This window comes from Branchiostoma lanceolatum, chromosome 8 (assembly GCF_035083965.1).
Source record: "Branchiostoma lanceolatum isolate klBraLanc5 chromosome 8, klBraLanc5.hap2, whole genome shotgun sequence".
Classification (NCBI taxonomy): Eukaryota; Metazoa; Chordata; class Leptocardii; order Amphioxiformes; family Branchiostomatidae; genus Branchiostoma; species Branchiostoma lanceolatum.
In genome coordinates, this window is record NC_089729.1 from 143559 (window position 1) to 161069 (window position 17511).

Genomic DNA, 17511 nt, shown 5'->3' on the forward strand with positions numbered 1-17511 from the left:
CGACAGGCAAACCTGTACACATATTCCAATAGTCAACATGTGCACACTAACATCACAGCTGTCTACATGTGCACATAGCCTGTCAGAGTCTCACAGGCTTAGCGAAGAAATGAGTCGCACAAACACCCACTCACAGCTGAACATTTTGTACACAGTACTGTGGGGTTCAGAGTTATGTACAAGTTAAGTGTAGCACACTGGGGTTCGTATCAAGCATGAAGCACAACTACAATGTAGAACTGTTGTTATGAGTCCATGAAGACTTCTACACAGTAAAGCTGGTCATCAGTGTGGAATGTGGGAGTAACCAGCAGTCAGACATGTCATTGAGTGACTGACTTGGAAATTACAGAGATTCAGTTATTAATCAGTAGCTGTGAAGACAGTCATCAACCCTGATCATGTCAGACAGGCCGACTTCTGCAGTACCCAACCCTGATCATGTCAGACAGGCCGACTTCTGCAGTACCCAACCCTGATCATGTCAGACAGGCCGACTTCTGCAGTACCCAACCCTGATCATGTCAGACAGGCCGACTTCTGCAGTACCCAACCCTGATCATGTCAGACAGGCCGACTTCTGCAGTACCCAACCCTGATCATGTCAGACAGGCCGACTTCTGCAGTACCCAACCCTGATCATGTCAGACAGGCCGACTTCTGCAGTACCCAACCCTGATCATGTCAGACAGGCAGACTTCTGCAGTACTCAACCCTGATCATGTCAGACAGGCAGACTTCTGCAGTACTCAACCCTGATCATGTCAGACAGGCAGACTTCTGCAGTACCCAACCCTGATCATGTCAGACAGGCCGACTTCTGCAGTACCCAACCCTGATCATGTCAGACAGGCCGACTTCTGCAGTACCAGGGAAAGTCCGCTGCCTCAGGGTTTCTGGAGATGGCGAATAAACAGCTTCATACTACAGTGCTTTACTTTATGTTGTAGAGCACTATAAGTTACTGTAACAGAAGAAGCTCTCCTGCAATGTTTGGAATAAAGTACTAGTATACCTACATGATGTACCAGCCACTGTGTGCAACTAGACTTTTTGTGAAAAGGACCTTTTTAAATCAGGATTCATGAATCAGGAGTCGCCCTGACATGAGATTTATCCCAGTTATAATCCTCGTATGAACAGAGCCCTGTGACTCCTGAGAGGAGCAACTCATCAGGTCTGCATTTCCCAATCAACTGGCACCTGCTGATTGGTGCGAAATATGTGCAATTACATGTGCCGTTATTTCTATTGCAGAAACATAGAAAAGGATGCTGTTATTTATTTGTTTGTTTGTCTGTTTTCCCCTGTAGGAATGCCATTTCCCGAAGCATGTGCAGAACATGGCCAGTTGTTGTTGTTTATTTGTTTGTTTGTTTGTTTGTTTTCCCCTGTAGGAATGCCATTTCCCGAAGCATGTGCAGAACATGGCCAGTTGTTGTTGTTTATTTGTTTGTTTGTTTTCCCCGCAGGAATGCCATTTCCCGAAGCATGTGCAGGACATGGCCAGTTGTTGTTGTTTGTTTATTTGTTTGTTTGTTTTCCCCTGCAGGAATGCCATTTCCCGAAGCATGTGCAGGACATGGCCAGTTGTTGTTGTTTATTTGTTTGTTTGTTTTCCCCTGCAGGAATGCCATTTCCCGAAGCATGTGCAGGACATGGCCAGTCTGCGCTGGCTCCGGCTCAACAAGACGGGGATCGACAAACTCCCGGAGGAGCTGGCGGAACTCAAGAAACTGGTGAGGAGTCTTGGGTAGTCTTGAAGACAGTACTAGGGCAATACTAGTGTATTTGTGAACTATGTAGATGTAGGGTTGTGCAGTAGCATCATGTTGGCGTAACAGCTAGCGCGTTTGGACCCAAACCCACAGGTCCTTGTTTCAAATCCCCTGAAATGCCCTTGCGAAATGCACTTTCCACACTCCACCCAGATGTAAAAATGGGTACCTGACTTTGGTTGGGGAGGTAAAAGGTGGTGGAAAAGAGGGGTGGGCCCCACCTTCCAATACCTCACCCTAGACACAGTGGATAATGACCCACTGCCCCTATGGCCTCAAAATGGCTACGGGACTATCTTATCCTACATTTCCAAGGAAGTTTTAATAAAATACAATTTTCCTTCTAAAATCTAGCTGCTGCATAACTCAAGTTCTACCCAGAGGTTGTATTTTATACTCTGTTGTGTTCTGCTGATTCTGTATGTTGCTGAGTTTGTAATCTGGTATGTTGTTTATTTGCTGTTTGTTTGTTTGTTTGCTGTGTGTTTGTTTATTTGCTGTTTGTTTGTTTGTTGCAGGAGCACATCCATGTGGCCCATAACCAGCTGGTCAGCCTGCACGGCGCCGAGCTGGCCTCGCTGCCCAACCTCAGGGTCAGTTGCTCATTATTGATTATTACATTATACGTAACAATGGTGATAACCCAACCTCAGGGTCAGTTCACTCATTATCGATATTATACATAACTATGGTGATAACCCAACCTCAGGGTCAGTTGCTCATTATTGATTATTACATTATACGTAACAATGATGATAACCCAACCTCAGGGTCAGTTCACTCATTATCGATATTATACATAACTATGGTGATAACCCAACCTCAGGGTCAGTTCACTCATTATCGATATTATACATTACTATGGCGATAACCCAGCCTCAGGGTCAGTTCACTCATTATCGATATTATACATTACTATGGCGATAACCCAGCCTCAGGGTCAGTTCACTCATTATCGATATTATACATAACTATGGCGATAACCCAATCTCAGGGTCAGTTCACTCATTATCGATATTATACATAACTATGGTGATAACCCAACCTCAGGGTCAATTCACACATTTCACATAATTAGACATTACCATGGCGATAGCCCCGAAACCTGTAGCCTACTAGTAAGGTAAAACCAATAATTTATATCTCATTTTCTAGGGTTCTTTTATCTGATCATGTGGTCAAATTTAATTCTGAATCTTGGTCTCCAATTGTATTTTTCCCATCTCTACCTATATATCTCCCGACATGGGTCTGCCACTACAGTTTTCCCATCTCTACCTATTTATTTCCGGACCTGGGTCTGCCACTGCAGTTTTCCCATCTCTACCTATATATCTCCCGACCTGGGTCTGCCACTACAGTTTTCCCATCTCTACCTATTTATTTCCGGACCTGGGTCTGCCACTGCAGTTTTCCCATCTCTACCTATATATCTCCCGACATGGGTCTGCCACTGCAGTTTTCCCATCTCCACCTATATATCTCCCGACCTGGGTCTGCCACTGCAGTTTTCCCATCTCTACCTATATATCTCCCGACCTGGGTCTGCCACTACAGTTTTCCCATCTCTACTATATATGTATTGATCTTGGTCTCCGACTGCAGTTTTCTCATCTCTGCCCTGTATGACACATGATACCCCCGTTCCTCCCGTCTGCAGGCGGTGAACGCTCGCTACAACCAGCTGCGGAACACGGGAATCCCCGGGGAGATCTTCGAGAACGAGGAGCTCTCCGTCCTGGTCAGTCTCCTGATTGGCCAATCGTTTCTTAGTTTCAAACATCAGTTAGAGTTTGTGTGTACAAAAGAAGCTGAAAATTGCTTCTTTGTTTTTCTTTTTTCTTTGTTTGCAGAAAGCTAATGGTGAGGTAAGGATTGCTTTTTAGGTGCTATTTACGTCTATCTCTACATAGTTATATTTGTTTGTCCATAAAATGAAAGAAAAAAATGGTTTGCTATTATGTTGCGTTGAAATTCCTTTGTTTTTTTCACCCGCAGGATTTCAGCCACAACGAGCTGAAGATGACGCCATCGGAGCTGGAGAATGCGAAGGGCTTACTGGTGCTGAACCTGTCCAACAACCGGTGAGTTAACATGTAAAACTGGTGCTGAACCTGTCCAACAACCGGTGAGTTAACATGTAAAACTGGTGTGTTATCACCTTACCGAGAAGGTTACGTTTTATTATATGAAATAACTGTGAATTACGTGTAAAACCAGTGGGCCACTATGTATGAAATAACTGTGAATTACGTGTAAAACCAGTGTAAAAACAGTTGAATTCCACATCATGATTGTTACAAACTCCTTATTCCCCCTTCAGAATTGACAACATCTCCAACCAGCTGTTCATCAACCTGACCGACCTGCTGTTCCTGGACCTCAGCAACAACAAACTGGGTGAGTTACACATGGGTCAGGCTGGGTGGGTTACACATGGGTCAGGCTGGGTGGGTTACACATGGGTCAGGCTGGATGGGTTACACATGGGTTGTGCTGTGTGGCCTGGGTCAGACTGTGGGTTTCACGTGGGTCAGGCTGGGTTGATTTCATGTGGGTCAGACTGGGTGGGTAAGAATCTGTGGGTTATAATACTTACATAGAAGGTCGTCAGTATCTGACCGTGTTTCCCTGTGCTCCAGAGTCGCTGCCGCCCCAGATGCGCCGTCTGGTGCACCTGCAGACGCTGATCCTGAACAACAACCCGCTGCTGCACGCCCAGCTGCGCCAGCTGCCCTCCATGACAGCCCTGCAGACGTTACACCTGCGCAACACGCAGCGGACCAGCAGCAACATCCCCACGGCACTGGAGACACTCGTCAACCTCACAGGTCAGTACCTCACACGCCTGTCTCACACACGCCTGTCACACACACGCCTGTCTCACACACGCCTGTCCCTAATCCTGCACCTGCGCAACACCCAGCGGACCAGCAGCAACATCCCCACGGCACTGGAGACGCTCGTCAACCTCACAGGTCAGTTCCTCAACCTCACAGGTCCCTCACACGTCTGTCACATGTCTGTCTGTCATACGTCTGTCACAAACCTGCCTGTCTCATGTCTAAAGACAGTGCTAACGACTCCCTGCTGCCCCTACAGATGTGGACCTGGCGTACAACGAGCTGAGCCGAGTTCCTGAGGCGCTCTACACCCTCAGCTCACTCAAGAGACTCAACCTCAGCAACAACTGCATATCGGAGCTGTCCCTGCTCATAGGTGGGTACCATAGTTGGGTACCATAGGAAGCTACTCTGGGTGGGTACCTTAGGTGGGTGCCTTAGGCGGGTACCATAGTTGCGTACCACAGTTAGGTACCATAGTTCAGTACCATAGTTTGGTACCATAGGTTGGTACCATAGGTTGGTACCATAGGTTGGTACCATAGGTTGGTACCATAGGTTGGTACCATAGTTTGGTACCATAGTTCAGTACCATAGTTCAGTACCATAGTTGGCTTCCATTGATAGGTACCATAGGAAGGTACTCTGAGTGGGTACCATGGCAGAAAGAGCTATCAGACAATTATCCAACATCCGTGTCTCCTGAGCAGCACCTTGCACAGGTAGAGTGATGTCTGTAGCTGCCAGGAATCTCTGCTGTTCGGGGCTCTCGCCGGCATTGTGTATTCTCACCATTTACAACATTTGTTGCTCACATTGGACACAGTCGGTTTTTAAAAGTTGTACATTTTATGTATAAAAGATTGAAATTAAAGGAATCTATCGTTTCAGACAAAATTGTCATATGTATTGATATCATTGACACTGGCTGTAAAGCTGGCAAGCACCCTGTTGTTTTGTATGAAGATCTCTCCTCTCTTTTCTGTTGCCAGGCAACCGAACAACGCGTGACATCGGTACCCAGAATCCTCCCTTTCTCCTGTCTCTGCGCTATCTCATTAAACATGCTAATGATATGCGCATGTCAATGAGATCAGCTGGACCCATGTGATGACTTGTTTGTTGAAAGGAGGCCCCACTCTCGGTCCAAAGGCCTTTAAAAAAAATTCCAAGGAGATTAGTACATGTGTAACCATCAACGCATTTGAGTTTGCAGTGATTTTTAGTTTTGCCGTTGAAACATGGTGTTAGGCAGAAGACAAGAGAAGTATTTTCGCCTTGATTTTAAGTTTGCGGTGAGGAGGTTACTGCAAATGTCGCGAACATGAAACCACTGGGAACTTAAATTTACAGTAGTGATCTACTTTGTTTGGACAACAGTACTACAGCCTGGGATTATGATAAGAGTCTCAGCAAACAAGTCATTAACAGGGGCTAGCTTCCACACCTCAACTCATCCTAACTCTGATTTCTCAACAGCAGGACGACCGCACATGGACATAACGGACATAATATGCAGCTGTAGATAAATGATAAGTAAACCAGCTGTAACACAGTCACACAAGCTTTAATCACTCATGCGAACATGTAGATATACCAGCTATCATACATTATAAGAACCAAGCTGCACCTTAGCTAGTGTGTGTGTTATAAACCTGACACGGCCGGAGAGCAGACAGCATAGGTAAGGTGGGAGGGGAAATAGGGAAGGAGGGAAGGGGGGAGGGGAAATAATTAAGGATGTAATAGGCAAAGGTAAGGTGGGAAAAGGAAGTACAAGAGAGAAACAGGCACAGGTGTTTGTATGTGACAGATGTTGCCAGCGATTGTAAGACAGCGCAGATTACATTGTGTTATGCTCTTTTAGTTTTACTGCTGATTATCACTCTGATGACGAGCAGCTGCCAAAACGTTGGCAGAAAAAAATGGGTTCTGCACCAGAGAAAAACTATGTTGAAAAGTTTTCTATGTGTTTAGTTTTTGCCTGCTTTGTACTTTTTGCCTGCTGTTTTAAGTTTTGACTACTGTGTAGTTTTGGGCTGACGTGCTGGTTTGTGTTTCAGACACCTGGACCAATGTGGAGGTCCTGAACGTTTCCTGCAACAAACTCAAGTCCCTCCCGGTGAGTCATCATATCTCACTCCTGTACAGGCCCCCCTGTATGCAGGGTTGGGGACGGGGTTATTTGAGAGAAATGGTTGTGCTGCTGTTGCAAAAGGTGTGACAAACTGGAGATGTTTGCAGGTTTGTAACACAGACCTGACACACGGATGTTTGTGGCACCACGATCAGTGGGGCAACAGTGGGTAGGTAGCATGGTGGATGGTACCACTCTGTGACGGGAGGGCAGGGTCTGCACAGTCAACAGCATAGTTTAAACGGTTGCCTGTTGAGATGATATAACATTTTTGTTTGTCTGAAATAATTCATTTTGTTGTTTCTGCCTCTCTGCTGTCATGGCTTGTCAGAGGGTAAGTCTGTAGGTCAACTGTAGGTCAAAGGCACCTACCACTGTAGGTCATGACCCCAACCACTGTAGGTCACGACCCCTACCACTGTAGGTCACGACCCTACCACTGTAGGTCACGACCCTACCACTGTAGGTCACGACCCTACCACTGTAAGTCACACCATTGGATAATCTAACCTTGCACCATTGCCACTTAGAAATATGGTTTAGAGTGAGGCAGATTTTCAGATCCCTTCCTTGGATTACAGATCCCTCGGATTACAGATTCCTAACCCCGCTGTGTTTCCCAGTGGTTCTAACCGCTGTGTTTCCCAGTGGTTTTAACGTCTGTGTTCCCCAGTGGTCATAACCCTGTTGTGTGTTCCCTTCAGGCGTCCCTGTCGAAGCTGAACTCTCTGAAGCGTCTGTACATCAACGTGAATCAGCTGGACTTCGAGGGCATCCCGGCCTCCATCGGCAAGCTGCAGAACCTGGAGCACTTCGTGGCCTCCAACAACTGCCTGGAGCTCATCCCCGAGGGACTCTGCAGGTGGGTCGGTCCGGGGTAAACCACTCTGGGGAGGGGGGGGTACAACAACTGCCTGGAGCTCATCCCCGAGGGACTCTGCAGGTGGGTCGGTCCGGGGTAAACCACTCTGGGGAGGGGGGGGTACAACAACTGCCTGGAGCTCATCCCCGAGGGGCTCTGCAGGTGGGTCGGTCCGGGGTAAACCACTCTGGGGAGGGGGGGGTACAACAACTGCCTGGAGCTCATCCCCGAGGGGCTCTGCAGGTGGGTCAGTCCGGGGTAAACCACTCGGGGGAGGGGGGTACAACAACTGCCTGGAGCTCATCCCCGAGGGGCTCTGCAGGTGGGTCAGTCCGGGGTAAACCACTCTGGGGAGGGGGGTACAACAACAGCCTGGAGCTCATCCCCGAGGGGCTCTGCAGGTGGGTCGGTCCGGGGTTAACCACTCTGGGGAGGGAGGGGGGGTTACAACAAGAGCCTGGAGCTCATCCCCGAGGGGCTCTGCAGGTGGTTCGGTCCGGGGTAAACCACTCTGGGGAGGGGGGGGGTGGTGTGTACAACAACAGCCTGGAGCTCATCCCCGAGGGGCTTTGCAGGTGGGCCGGTCCGGGTTAAACCACTCTAATGGGGGGTTCAACAAGGACCCGGAGCTATGCATATGTGCCAAAGCATCTTTATAATAAGGTTACAAGAGAAGTGATCTACAACTTGTTACAATACAGTACAGTCTACAGTGAGGTAATAGAATAGATGGAAGGTTGATCTGAGGCAAAGTAAAGTTATGTTTGGGGTGAAATGTCTTGTACCAACCCAGGACTCAGGCAGTTGTGGCCTGTATCTGTCCCTCCCCCTCTGTTCCAGTGGCACAGTCCCAGTGACAGGTAATGTTGGGTGTAGGCTATCCTGTACCCCCCCCCCCCACTGTTCCAGTGGCACAGTCCCAGTGACAGGTATAAATGTATGGTGTAGGGTATCCTGTACCCCCCCCCCCCCACACTGTTCCAGTGGCACAGTCCCAGTGACAGGTATAAATGTATGGTGTAGGGTATCCTGTATCCCCCCCACTGTTCCAGTGGCACAGTCCCAGTGACAGGTAATGTTGGGTGTAGGGTATCCTGTACCCCCCCCCCCCCCCCACTGTTCCAGTGGCACAGTCCCAGTGACAGGTATAAATGTATGGTGTAGGGTATCCTGTACCCCCCCCCCCCCACACTGTTCCAGTGGCACAGTCCCAGTGACAGGTATAATGTATGGTGTAGGGTATCCTGTATCCCCCCCACTGTTCCAGTGGCACAGTCCCGGTGGCAGGTAATGTTGGGTGTAGGGTATCCTGTACCCCCCCCCCCCCCCCCCCCACTGTTCCAGTGGCACAGTCCCAGTGACAGGTATAAATGTATGGTGTAGGGTATCCTGTACCCCCCCCCCCCCCACACTGTTCCAGTGGCACAGTCCCAGTGACAGGTATAATGTATGGTGTAGGGTATCCTGTATCCCCCCCACTGTTCCAGTGGCACAGTCCCGGTGGCAGGTAATGTATGGTGTAGGGTATCCTGTATGACCCAGGACTCCGACAGGAGTCTGAGTGGTTCCACTTCAGCTGACAACAAAAGGCTTAAAAACACTTTTCATGTCATCCCTACACGCAACAGGGTCAGGTTTACAGGGAGGGCCTGCATGGGGGGTTAGAAATACTTCTTGTGTCATCCCTGCATGCAACAGGGTCAGGTTTACAGGGAGGGTCTGCATGGGGGTAATGGTGTTCCACTCCAGTCACATGTCCAATAAGAGCACAGCCCATAACTAACCCCCATACACAGCCCTGTAAGGAGTAATGTACACAGCCCATAGCTAACCCCCATACACAGCCCTGTAAGGACTAATGTACACAGCCCATAACTAACGCCTGACGTCAGGCCTACTGGGGAAACTACAGTCTGTGCAGGCGTGGGCAGCACAGGTGCTACCTTGTGCACTTGGACATGGAACTCAAGAAAGCTGCAAGTAGTTTGTAAGAAGGTGTGCTTATCCTTATAAGACGCTGGACGTCTTGGTCACACCTAGTACCTGAAGGAGGAAGTCAGAAGTTCAAAGAGCTGCGTCTGTACTTGGGCTGGCACCTGAGATACAACACAAGGAAACCTCCTGGAGAAGGAAGCTCACCTCACCAAGTGTACAGGAGCATCTCACACTTAAGCAGACTTTGTGGACATATCTGAAGGAGTCTCAGGTTTCAAGTTGGACTTGGATTCAACTTCAAGCAGAACCTGTTGGGAGAATATGACAGAGCAGCTGGAAGGGACCATGTAGTGTACAGGGGAGCCAGGCATCGCTGACACTGTGGAAGTTGATGTGTAGCCAAGGAGGAAGTGATCTGAGAATGTCAGTCAGGAAAGCAGAACTTGTTTCAGGAAGACACTTTTTCTTGCCAGATATTTCCTTTCCTGACTCATCTGTTGGAGTGGTGTTCATTACTGATGTTGACTTTGACCATTCAAACACAGCCATGGGACCAGCGGACACGCTTCTGTAACATTGAGAGGGTTCGCTGACCTTGTCTGAGCTAAAATACTTCAACATCTCCTGAAACATGGCAGACACGAGGGTCATCGTCCTGACGGGTTTATGACAAGGAAACTGCCCTATCAAACCATAAAGTTGCCTGAAGCCCTGTCGACTCAAGGGTGTAGCTGGAGTTATTCAGCGTCGAGTGCTTTATAGAAGTCTACTGCCGAGGTCGAAAATTGGAGACCAACAGGACGATGTGTCGGCTTACACCAAGTTCCTCCCTCACCAGGGGAATCATGTTGTATTGAGGTCGTCCAACCCTTGATATTTAGGGCACAACCCACAGATTCCTGACCGAATGACTCATTCTCACAGTTTGTCTTTTTGGTGGAGAGAAATCGTCGTGTTTCCATGACAACATGGGGAAGCCCCGCCCACGTGACAGACAGGCTCCGCCGCGAGCAAAGTCCGACGACCAGCTAAACGACAGAAGGTGACATGAAGCTTACATCCCAGGGGACCATCATGATTGTATATTACATGTACTACTAGTACTAGGGTACAAAACTCCCCAAACCCGTTGGCTGCTCTGATCGAGACTCCCTGCTAAAAACTGCTCACCTCCCAAAGCCACAGCGTGAGCTAAAGTTAACACATATCAAAACACTTTGCTGTTTAACCATGTTGTTTGTTTGTTGTTCAGATGTGGGAAGCTGAAGCGGCTGATCCTGAACAGGAACAGACTGGTGACCCTTCCAGATGCCATCCATGCGCTCACCGACCTGGAGGTGAGAATATGTACAACTGTATGTCTGGATAAGTTAAGGCTAGCGTGTAATGTATAGCTCATACACGGGCCGCCGGCTTCACGTCACCATCCAAAATGACGAATCTAGCCTGGGTTAAAACTCGGTATGGTGTACCACCTGTGGATATAGTTTACGTATAATGCTTTATCATCCCTTGTTCAGACGCTGGACATCCGAGACAACCCCAACCTGGTGATGCCGCCCAAACCCAAGGAGAAGAAGACGGGCAGTGGGCCCGAATACTACAACATCGACTTCTCCCTGCAGCATCAGCTGAGACTGGCTACAGGAGCACCCCCCTCCCCGTCTCAGGGGCAGCAACGTAAGTACCCCCTCCCCATACAGCCCCCCCCCTCCCCTCACATGGGCAACAACGTAAGCACCCCCCTGTACAGTACCCCCCTTGCCATATAGCCTCCCCTCCCTCGTACAGCACACCCCCCTGTACAGTACCCCCCTTGCCATATAGCCTCCCTTCCCTCGTATAGCACCCCCTCCTGTACAGCACCCCCCTCCCCCTCACAGGGGCAGCAACGTAAGTACAACCCCCTCCTGTACAGTACCCTCCCTCCCCTACGACACCCCCCTCCTGTACAGCACCCCCCTCATGTACAGCACCCCCCCCCCTCCCGTACAGCACCCCCCTCCCCCACACACGTGCAGCATGTAACATTGTAGCTACTGTCTAGTGTAAAAGTTTCCCTGCATGTTGTTGGCACCAGGCAGGTGTGGGGACTGGGGTATGTGAAACATGCAGGAAGGCAACAAACACTGAGTAATGCTGGCATGTAGTATAGGGGAGGTCCAGTCATGGTTCATGATTCATACAGTTCAACAGTAAAAACAACGCATCATGTTTCAATAACCGGTTTTTGCACAACACTAGAAGAAGTTGCTGCTGTAAACTCAGGTGTGAGACCACTGTGTGGAGATACTGTTACAGTAACAATCAGTCATAACAAGCCACATTCCTGACAGTCCTGCTATCTCATCCCAGAGTTCTTCCTTAATCTGGAAGCACAAACTACTTTCCAAGCAGACGTTGGTTTGGAAAATTGTGACCTCCTTCTCCTATGTCCTGTGTTTTTGTCAAAACTCCTCACCAATAGCTTTTGAGCACACAAAGTCTAGCAGAGGTTGGTGGGGAGTTCTGACAAAAAACGGTGCATTGAGAAATTTCAGGAGAAGTTAACAATTTTCCCCACCAACGTCTGCTTGGAGAGTAAACAGGAACCTCCCAGCTGCAGGTCCTGTAATGATCGCCCTGTAAGTGTCATCGTGGGGCGTTCTGCAAACAGCATCTACAAGCAAACGTTGTTGACAAACAAACTCTGATAAGCAAAACAAACATTGTTGACAAACAAACTCTGATAAAGGAGAAACAAACCCAGATAAGGGAGAAAGCTACACTGTAGTGTTACTTCTTGTCCTTGGGGTGTAAGAAGTTGAATAACCTTCAAGGTGTTGAAGAGTCCTTAAACTCGCAGCTGACTTGGCTGACGACCTTTCTCTGTTGACCTTTGTTCTAAATATGGACGCCTGACATTTACACGCCCTTCAACTGCGTCAAGTGTCAACTGTGCAGGTTCTTCTGTTGCTAGGCAACCAGGCTCAGGTGTTTTACCTGGGGAGGGTTCAGTAATGATTGGGGGTGGTTTACCTGGGAGGGTTCATTAATGATTTGGGGTGGATTACTTGTGAGGGTTCACTTCTGTGGAGGAAGGGGAGAGTCAGTAATGATCGGGGTGGTTGTCTCAGCATTTCAACCCTACTTTGTTTTCAAAACATGTTCTGGACAAAAATATATGTAAGTTGTGTTTGCGCACCAGTGCGTGCTCAGAGTAGAGGAAGTTTGCTCTGCAGCTCTGGGCTAACATTTGATGTATGCTGACCTCCAGTCCACATCACTCCTGTACAGTCCCTTCGTCTGGGCAGTGTTGCCCTACTGTAAGTGTTGCCCTACTGTAAGACCTAATATTTGTTCATGGCTAACAAACCTCCCCCTGTATATCTCCTGAACAGTCCTTTCCTGTATATATCTGCAGTGTTACAGTAAGGTGTGGTGCAAACCTCCCCCTGTACATCTCCTGAACAGTCCCCTCCTGTACACATCTGCAGTGTTACAGTAAGGTGTGGTGCCCCTGTGTTATGTACACATGTACAGCAGACTTGTACTGATATAGGCCTAGCATTTGTCTCTGTTGTGACGTGTGCGTTCATGGCTGGCTGGCACCATGTATTCAGCCATGCTGGCCTCGACTTTCATCACGAAGCTCCAGAGAAAAGCATGTAAGAACTGGAGGTTTGTTTGTATCACCTGAGATTCCGTTGTTGTGTGTGTGTTTTCCTTGCCATGTGTTCCCACCCTTGCCATGTGTCCCCACCCTTGCCATGTGTCCCCACCCTTGCCATGTGTCCCCACCCTTGCCATGTGTCCCCCACCCTCCCCCTGTGTGGCATTCACGTCTCAGACTGGGACGCAGAAAACTGTTTTAACTTGTATTATGAAATATTGTATTCTAAGTGTTAGACTTAAAAGCTCTGCTCAACACTTCCTATAGAAATACTTTCTGAGCAGAGCTAAATGTTTCTGTTTTTTGTCACTGAGTGTTTACATGACTTTGTACTCTGTGACAATTGACATGAACATTTGTTTGCCATACTTCTGAAGTCTGATTTTCAATCTTGTAGCATTGTCCTGTTCTCAGTAGCAGACTTTCAGACCAGAATGTCAGACCTTCCTGTGTAGTCTGGCTGTGGTGTTCAAAGTCTGCTGCCAGGCTGGGAGTGAGGCTGGGGTGTACAAAGTCTGCTGCCAGGCTGGGAGTGAGGCTGGGGTGCACAAAGTCTGCTGCCAGGCTGGGAGTGAGGCTGGGGTGTACAAAGTCTGCTGCCAGGCTGGGAGTGAGGCTGGGGTGCACAAAGTCTGCTGCCAGGCTGGGAGTGAGGCTGGGGTGTACAAAGTCTGCTGCCCAGGCTGGGAGTGAGGCTGTGGTGTACAAAGTCTGCTGCCAGGCTGGGAGTGAGGCTGGGGTGCACAAAGTCTGCTGCCAGGCTGGGAGTGAGGCTGGGGTGTACAAAGTCTGCTGCCAGGCTGGGAGTGAGGCTGGGGTGTACAAAGTCTGCTGCCAGGCTGGGAGTGAGGCTGGGGTGTACAAAGTCTGCTGCCAGGCTGGGAGTGAGGCTGGGGTGCACAAAGTCTGCTGCCAGGCTGGGAGTGAGGCTGGGGTGTACAAAGTCTGCTGCCAGGCTGGGAGTGAGGCTGGGGTGTACAAAGTCTGCTGCCAGGCTGGGAGTGAGGCTGGGGTGTACAAAGTCTGCTGCCAGGCTGGGAGTGAGGCTGGGGTGTACAAAGTCTGCTGCCAGGCTAGGAGTGAGGCTGTGGTGTACAAAGTCTGCTGCCAGGCTGGGAGTGAGGCTGGGGTGCACAAAGTCTGCTGCCAGGCTGGGAGTGAGGCTGGGGTGTACGAAGTCTGCTGCCAGGCTGGGAGTGAGGCTGGGGTGTACAAAGTCTGCTGCCAGGCTGGGAGTGAGGCTGGGGTGCACAAAGTCTGCTGCCAGGCTGGGAGTGAGGCTGGGGTGTACGAAGTCTGCTGCCAGGCTGGGAGTGAGGCTGTGGTCTGCTGCCAGGCTGGGAGTGAGGCTGGGGTGTACAAAGTCTGCTGCCAGGCTGGGAGTGAGGCTGGGGTGTACAAAGTCTGCTGCCAGGCTGGGAGTGAGGCTGGGGTGTACAAAGTCTGCTGCCAGGCTGAGAGTGAGGCTGTGGCTGCCTTAATGTGGACGGGAGCACACTAACCCCTTTCCCTTCTCTCACTACTGGTGATGCACAGGGCACTGTCGTTTCAGGGTGTGCACAACCCCTGGGTGTACAGTGACCTGTGCACGACCCCTGGGTGTACAGTGACCTGTGCACGACCCCTGGGTGTACAGTGACCTGTGCACGACCCCTGGGTGTACAGTGACCTGTGCACGACCCCTGGGTGTACAGTGACCTGTGCACGACCCCTGGGTGTACAGTGACCTGTGCACGACCCTGGGTGTACAGTGACCTGTGCATGTTCTGTTCTGTACCTGTGTTGTGTACCTGTGTTCTGTACCTGTGTGTTTGTGAACAGGTGAGCCTGAGGAGGTGTGGAGTCCAGGTAACCACCTCAATGTCAAGTTTAAGTCAGTAGACCGGTATAAGATGAAGTGTGATCCCTCAGAGCTATACAAATGTCTTATTTATTAAACTTCACAGAATGAAGTCTGAGAGGTGTTGGCAACAGGATCGATGCATCCTTTACAAGGCCAACACCTCCAGAGTTCATTTAAAAACAAATAAAGAATCATCACTAAATATAATATCACAATGCACACATGACTTTAGGTTACAGGACACATGTTATGTCTTGTATGTCATGTTATGGGATAAACCATTGTAGAAGGGGTGGGGACATCACATCTGCCCATGTCGACTGCAGTTCCCACAATGGTACGGTCTGATCTCACGTATCTGTGTCCTGAATATGAACATGATCTGTGTTCTAAAACTGCCATCATGGCTTCTACCATCTATTAATAACACCAAATACCAAAAGTCAAACCTGATACCGACAGGTGTAATTTGATACCCTGACAGCCATCAAACCACACATGTGTTCCTGGTGCAGGAGAAGCCATTATTTCCAGGGGGAGGCTATAAAAACATGAAATTCTTATGAAGAAATATCCACAGCTAAAAGTGGAGACAATGTTCATACCAATCACATAATATCAGAATTACAGAGAGCAATCACATGAAAGGACAGGGGATGCAGGATATGATTTTATTAGAACTTGAGTTGGAAGGGTCCACTCTCCCACCCCCTGTGAGGACAAGGTTGTGCGGGAGAGAATTTGCCCACTGACATTGAGGCACTGTTATAGACGGCCGAAGCTGTACCAGAGATATCCCTGACATTGAGGCACTGTTATAGACGGCCAAAGCTGTACCAGAGATATTCCTGCTGACATTTCAGATCCTCTGGGCACTGTGGCCTCAGGACTGGACCCATGGATAATATGTGGGGATAGCTGCCGTCCAGCGAGCATTTGACTGGACCACAGACTCTATCTGCCCAGTGCTGCCCCAGTGCTCCAGTTCTCTGCACTTGCCTGGGCAGACCCATGCCTGCATGTCCGGTGGAAAAGCCTGAGCTAACAGCCGCAGCGAGGGCCACTCGGACAGAGACCTGAGCAGTGGAAGGACACTTGAGCAAGCTGGTGCGGAGGCCACGTGGCAGGGAGTGCACTGGGAACAAGAGTTGTTTCCATGGAGATGGAATGTGTCCTGGGATCAAGAGCAGCTACCATGGAAACAGCAGTCCATCGTACTGATGCTTGTGATGCAGACTGTCCTGGGGAGGAGAGTCCAGGCTGGCTCACCTGTGCTACATACCATCCCGGGGAGGAGACACCTGGCCAGCTCACCTGTGGAACAGGACCCAGAAACGCCAGGAGGAGACCGCTTTCCTGGAGGACATCTGAGATGTCGGGAGACGTCTGCCTGGCTTGCAGATATAGTGAAGCAGGAAATGATGGAAACACTGAAGAAGTGTGTGGACCCTCCAGGCCACCCTGCAAGAGCAGCTGTGCACGCACCAGACCCCTTCTGCCACCCCCAGCCCCTCCACATCCTCGCCATCCTCTTGTCCCCCCACCCCCCAACATCCCCCCTCCCCCGCCCGTCCCCCCTCCCCCACCCCCCAGCTGGTTCCTGAAGGTCGCCACCTCCATGGATGAAGCCTGCGCTCAGCTGCTGGTCTCCCTGGAGAAAATGCTGGCAGGCTCCAAGCCCAGGTCGCCATGGCAACCGCAGGGCCCCGCCCCTTCAGCTCTGCCCTTCCCTGAAACTGCAGTACCAGAACCAGCGGCAGGGGGAGCTGCTGATGAAGACACTCGAGTCTGTGTCCGGGACCTTGTGTCTTCAAGGGTGCAGAGGTTTGAGGAAGGAGCTGTTTTTCAGACGACGGAAGATGAAGACGTTTGTCAAGATGTCTCAGCAGGAAACTATGAGTTCCTTACAGCTGAAGACGTGTGTGAAGACATTGTCTCAGGAAACACGGAGTTCCTGACGTCGGTGTGGAAGCGAGTGGAGGGAAACAGGCAGGAGTGCGTCGTGATGGTGGAGATCAGCGGCCAGGACACAAAACCACCAAGCTCTCTCCAGCGTAAGTTCCACGCAGCTCTCTCCAGCGTAAGTTCCACGCAGCTCTCTCCAGCGTAAGTTCCACGCAGCTCTCTCCAGCGTAAGTTCCACGCAGCTCTCTCCAGCGTAAGTTCCACGCAGCTCTCTCCAGCGTAAGTTCCACGCAGCTCTCTCCAGCGTAAGTTCCACGCAGCTCTCTCCAGCGTAAGTTCCTGGCAGACAGAAGAGGCAGGCTTTTTCCTTTCCCTCGTGGCATTAGGTTACTCACCACTTTCCTCACATGAGTTAGCATAAAACCGGCCCGATGGGTGTTGAATTGATCTACATCTGGACTCGGGTGGTACCAAGTTTATCCTCTCAAATGTCAGAGCCTGCTGAGTTCCAAGTTTAAGGTCAGAAGCTGACCTTAGTGTCCCCCTGCAGCCTGAA

The 17511-nt window shown here is 49.9% G+C and overlaps 1 protein-coding gene across 3 annotated transcripts in view; it reads left to right on the forward strand.

Annotated features, from left to right (window-relative positions):
- LOC136440680 (protein flightless-1 homolog) overlaps positions 1-17511 on the forward strand; it is a 39299-nt gene that overhangs the window by 533 nt on the left and 21255 nt on the right. For all 3 annotated transcript variants that reach the window (XR_010756691.1, XM_066436777.1, XM_066436778.1), the window contains exons 2-12: positions 1629-1739; positions 2297-2371; positions 3439-3519; positions 3777-3862; positions 4102-4178; positions 4421-4609; positions 4881-4997; positions 6685-6743; positions 7463-7620; positions 10808-10892; positions 11076-11235. Coding sequence is in view for 2 of the 3 variants with exons in the window: in XM_066436777.1 (XP_066292874.1) it covers positions 1629-1739; positions 2297-2371; positions 3439-3519; positions 3777-3862; positions 4102-4178; positions 4421-4609; positions 4881-4997; positions 6685-6743; positions 7463-7620; positions 10808-10892; positions 11076-11235 (1198 nt within the window). In the remaining variant the exon portion in view is untranslated. The remainder of the gene's footprint in view (positions 1-1628; positions 1740-2296; positions 2372-3438; positions 3520-3776; positions 3863-4101; positions 4179-4420; positions 4610-4880; positions 4998-6684; positions 6744-7462; positions 7621-10807; positions 10893-11075; positions 11236-17511) is intronic.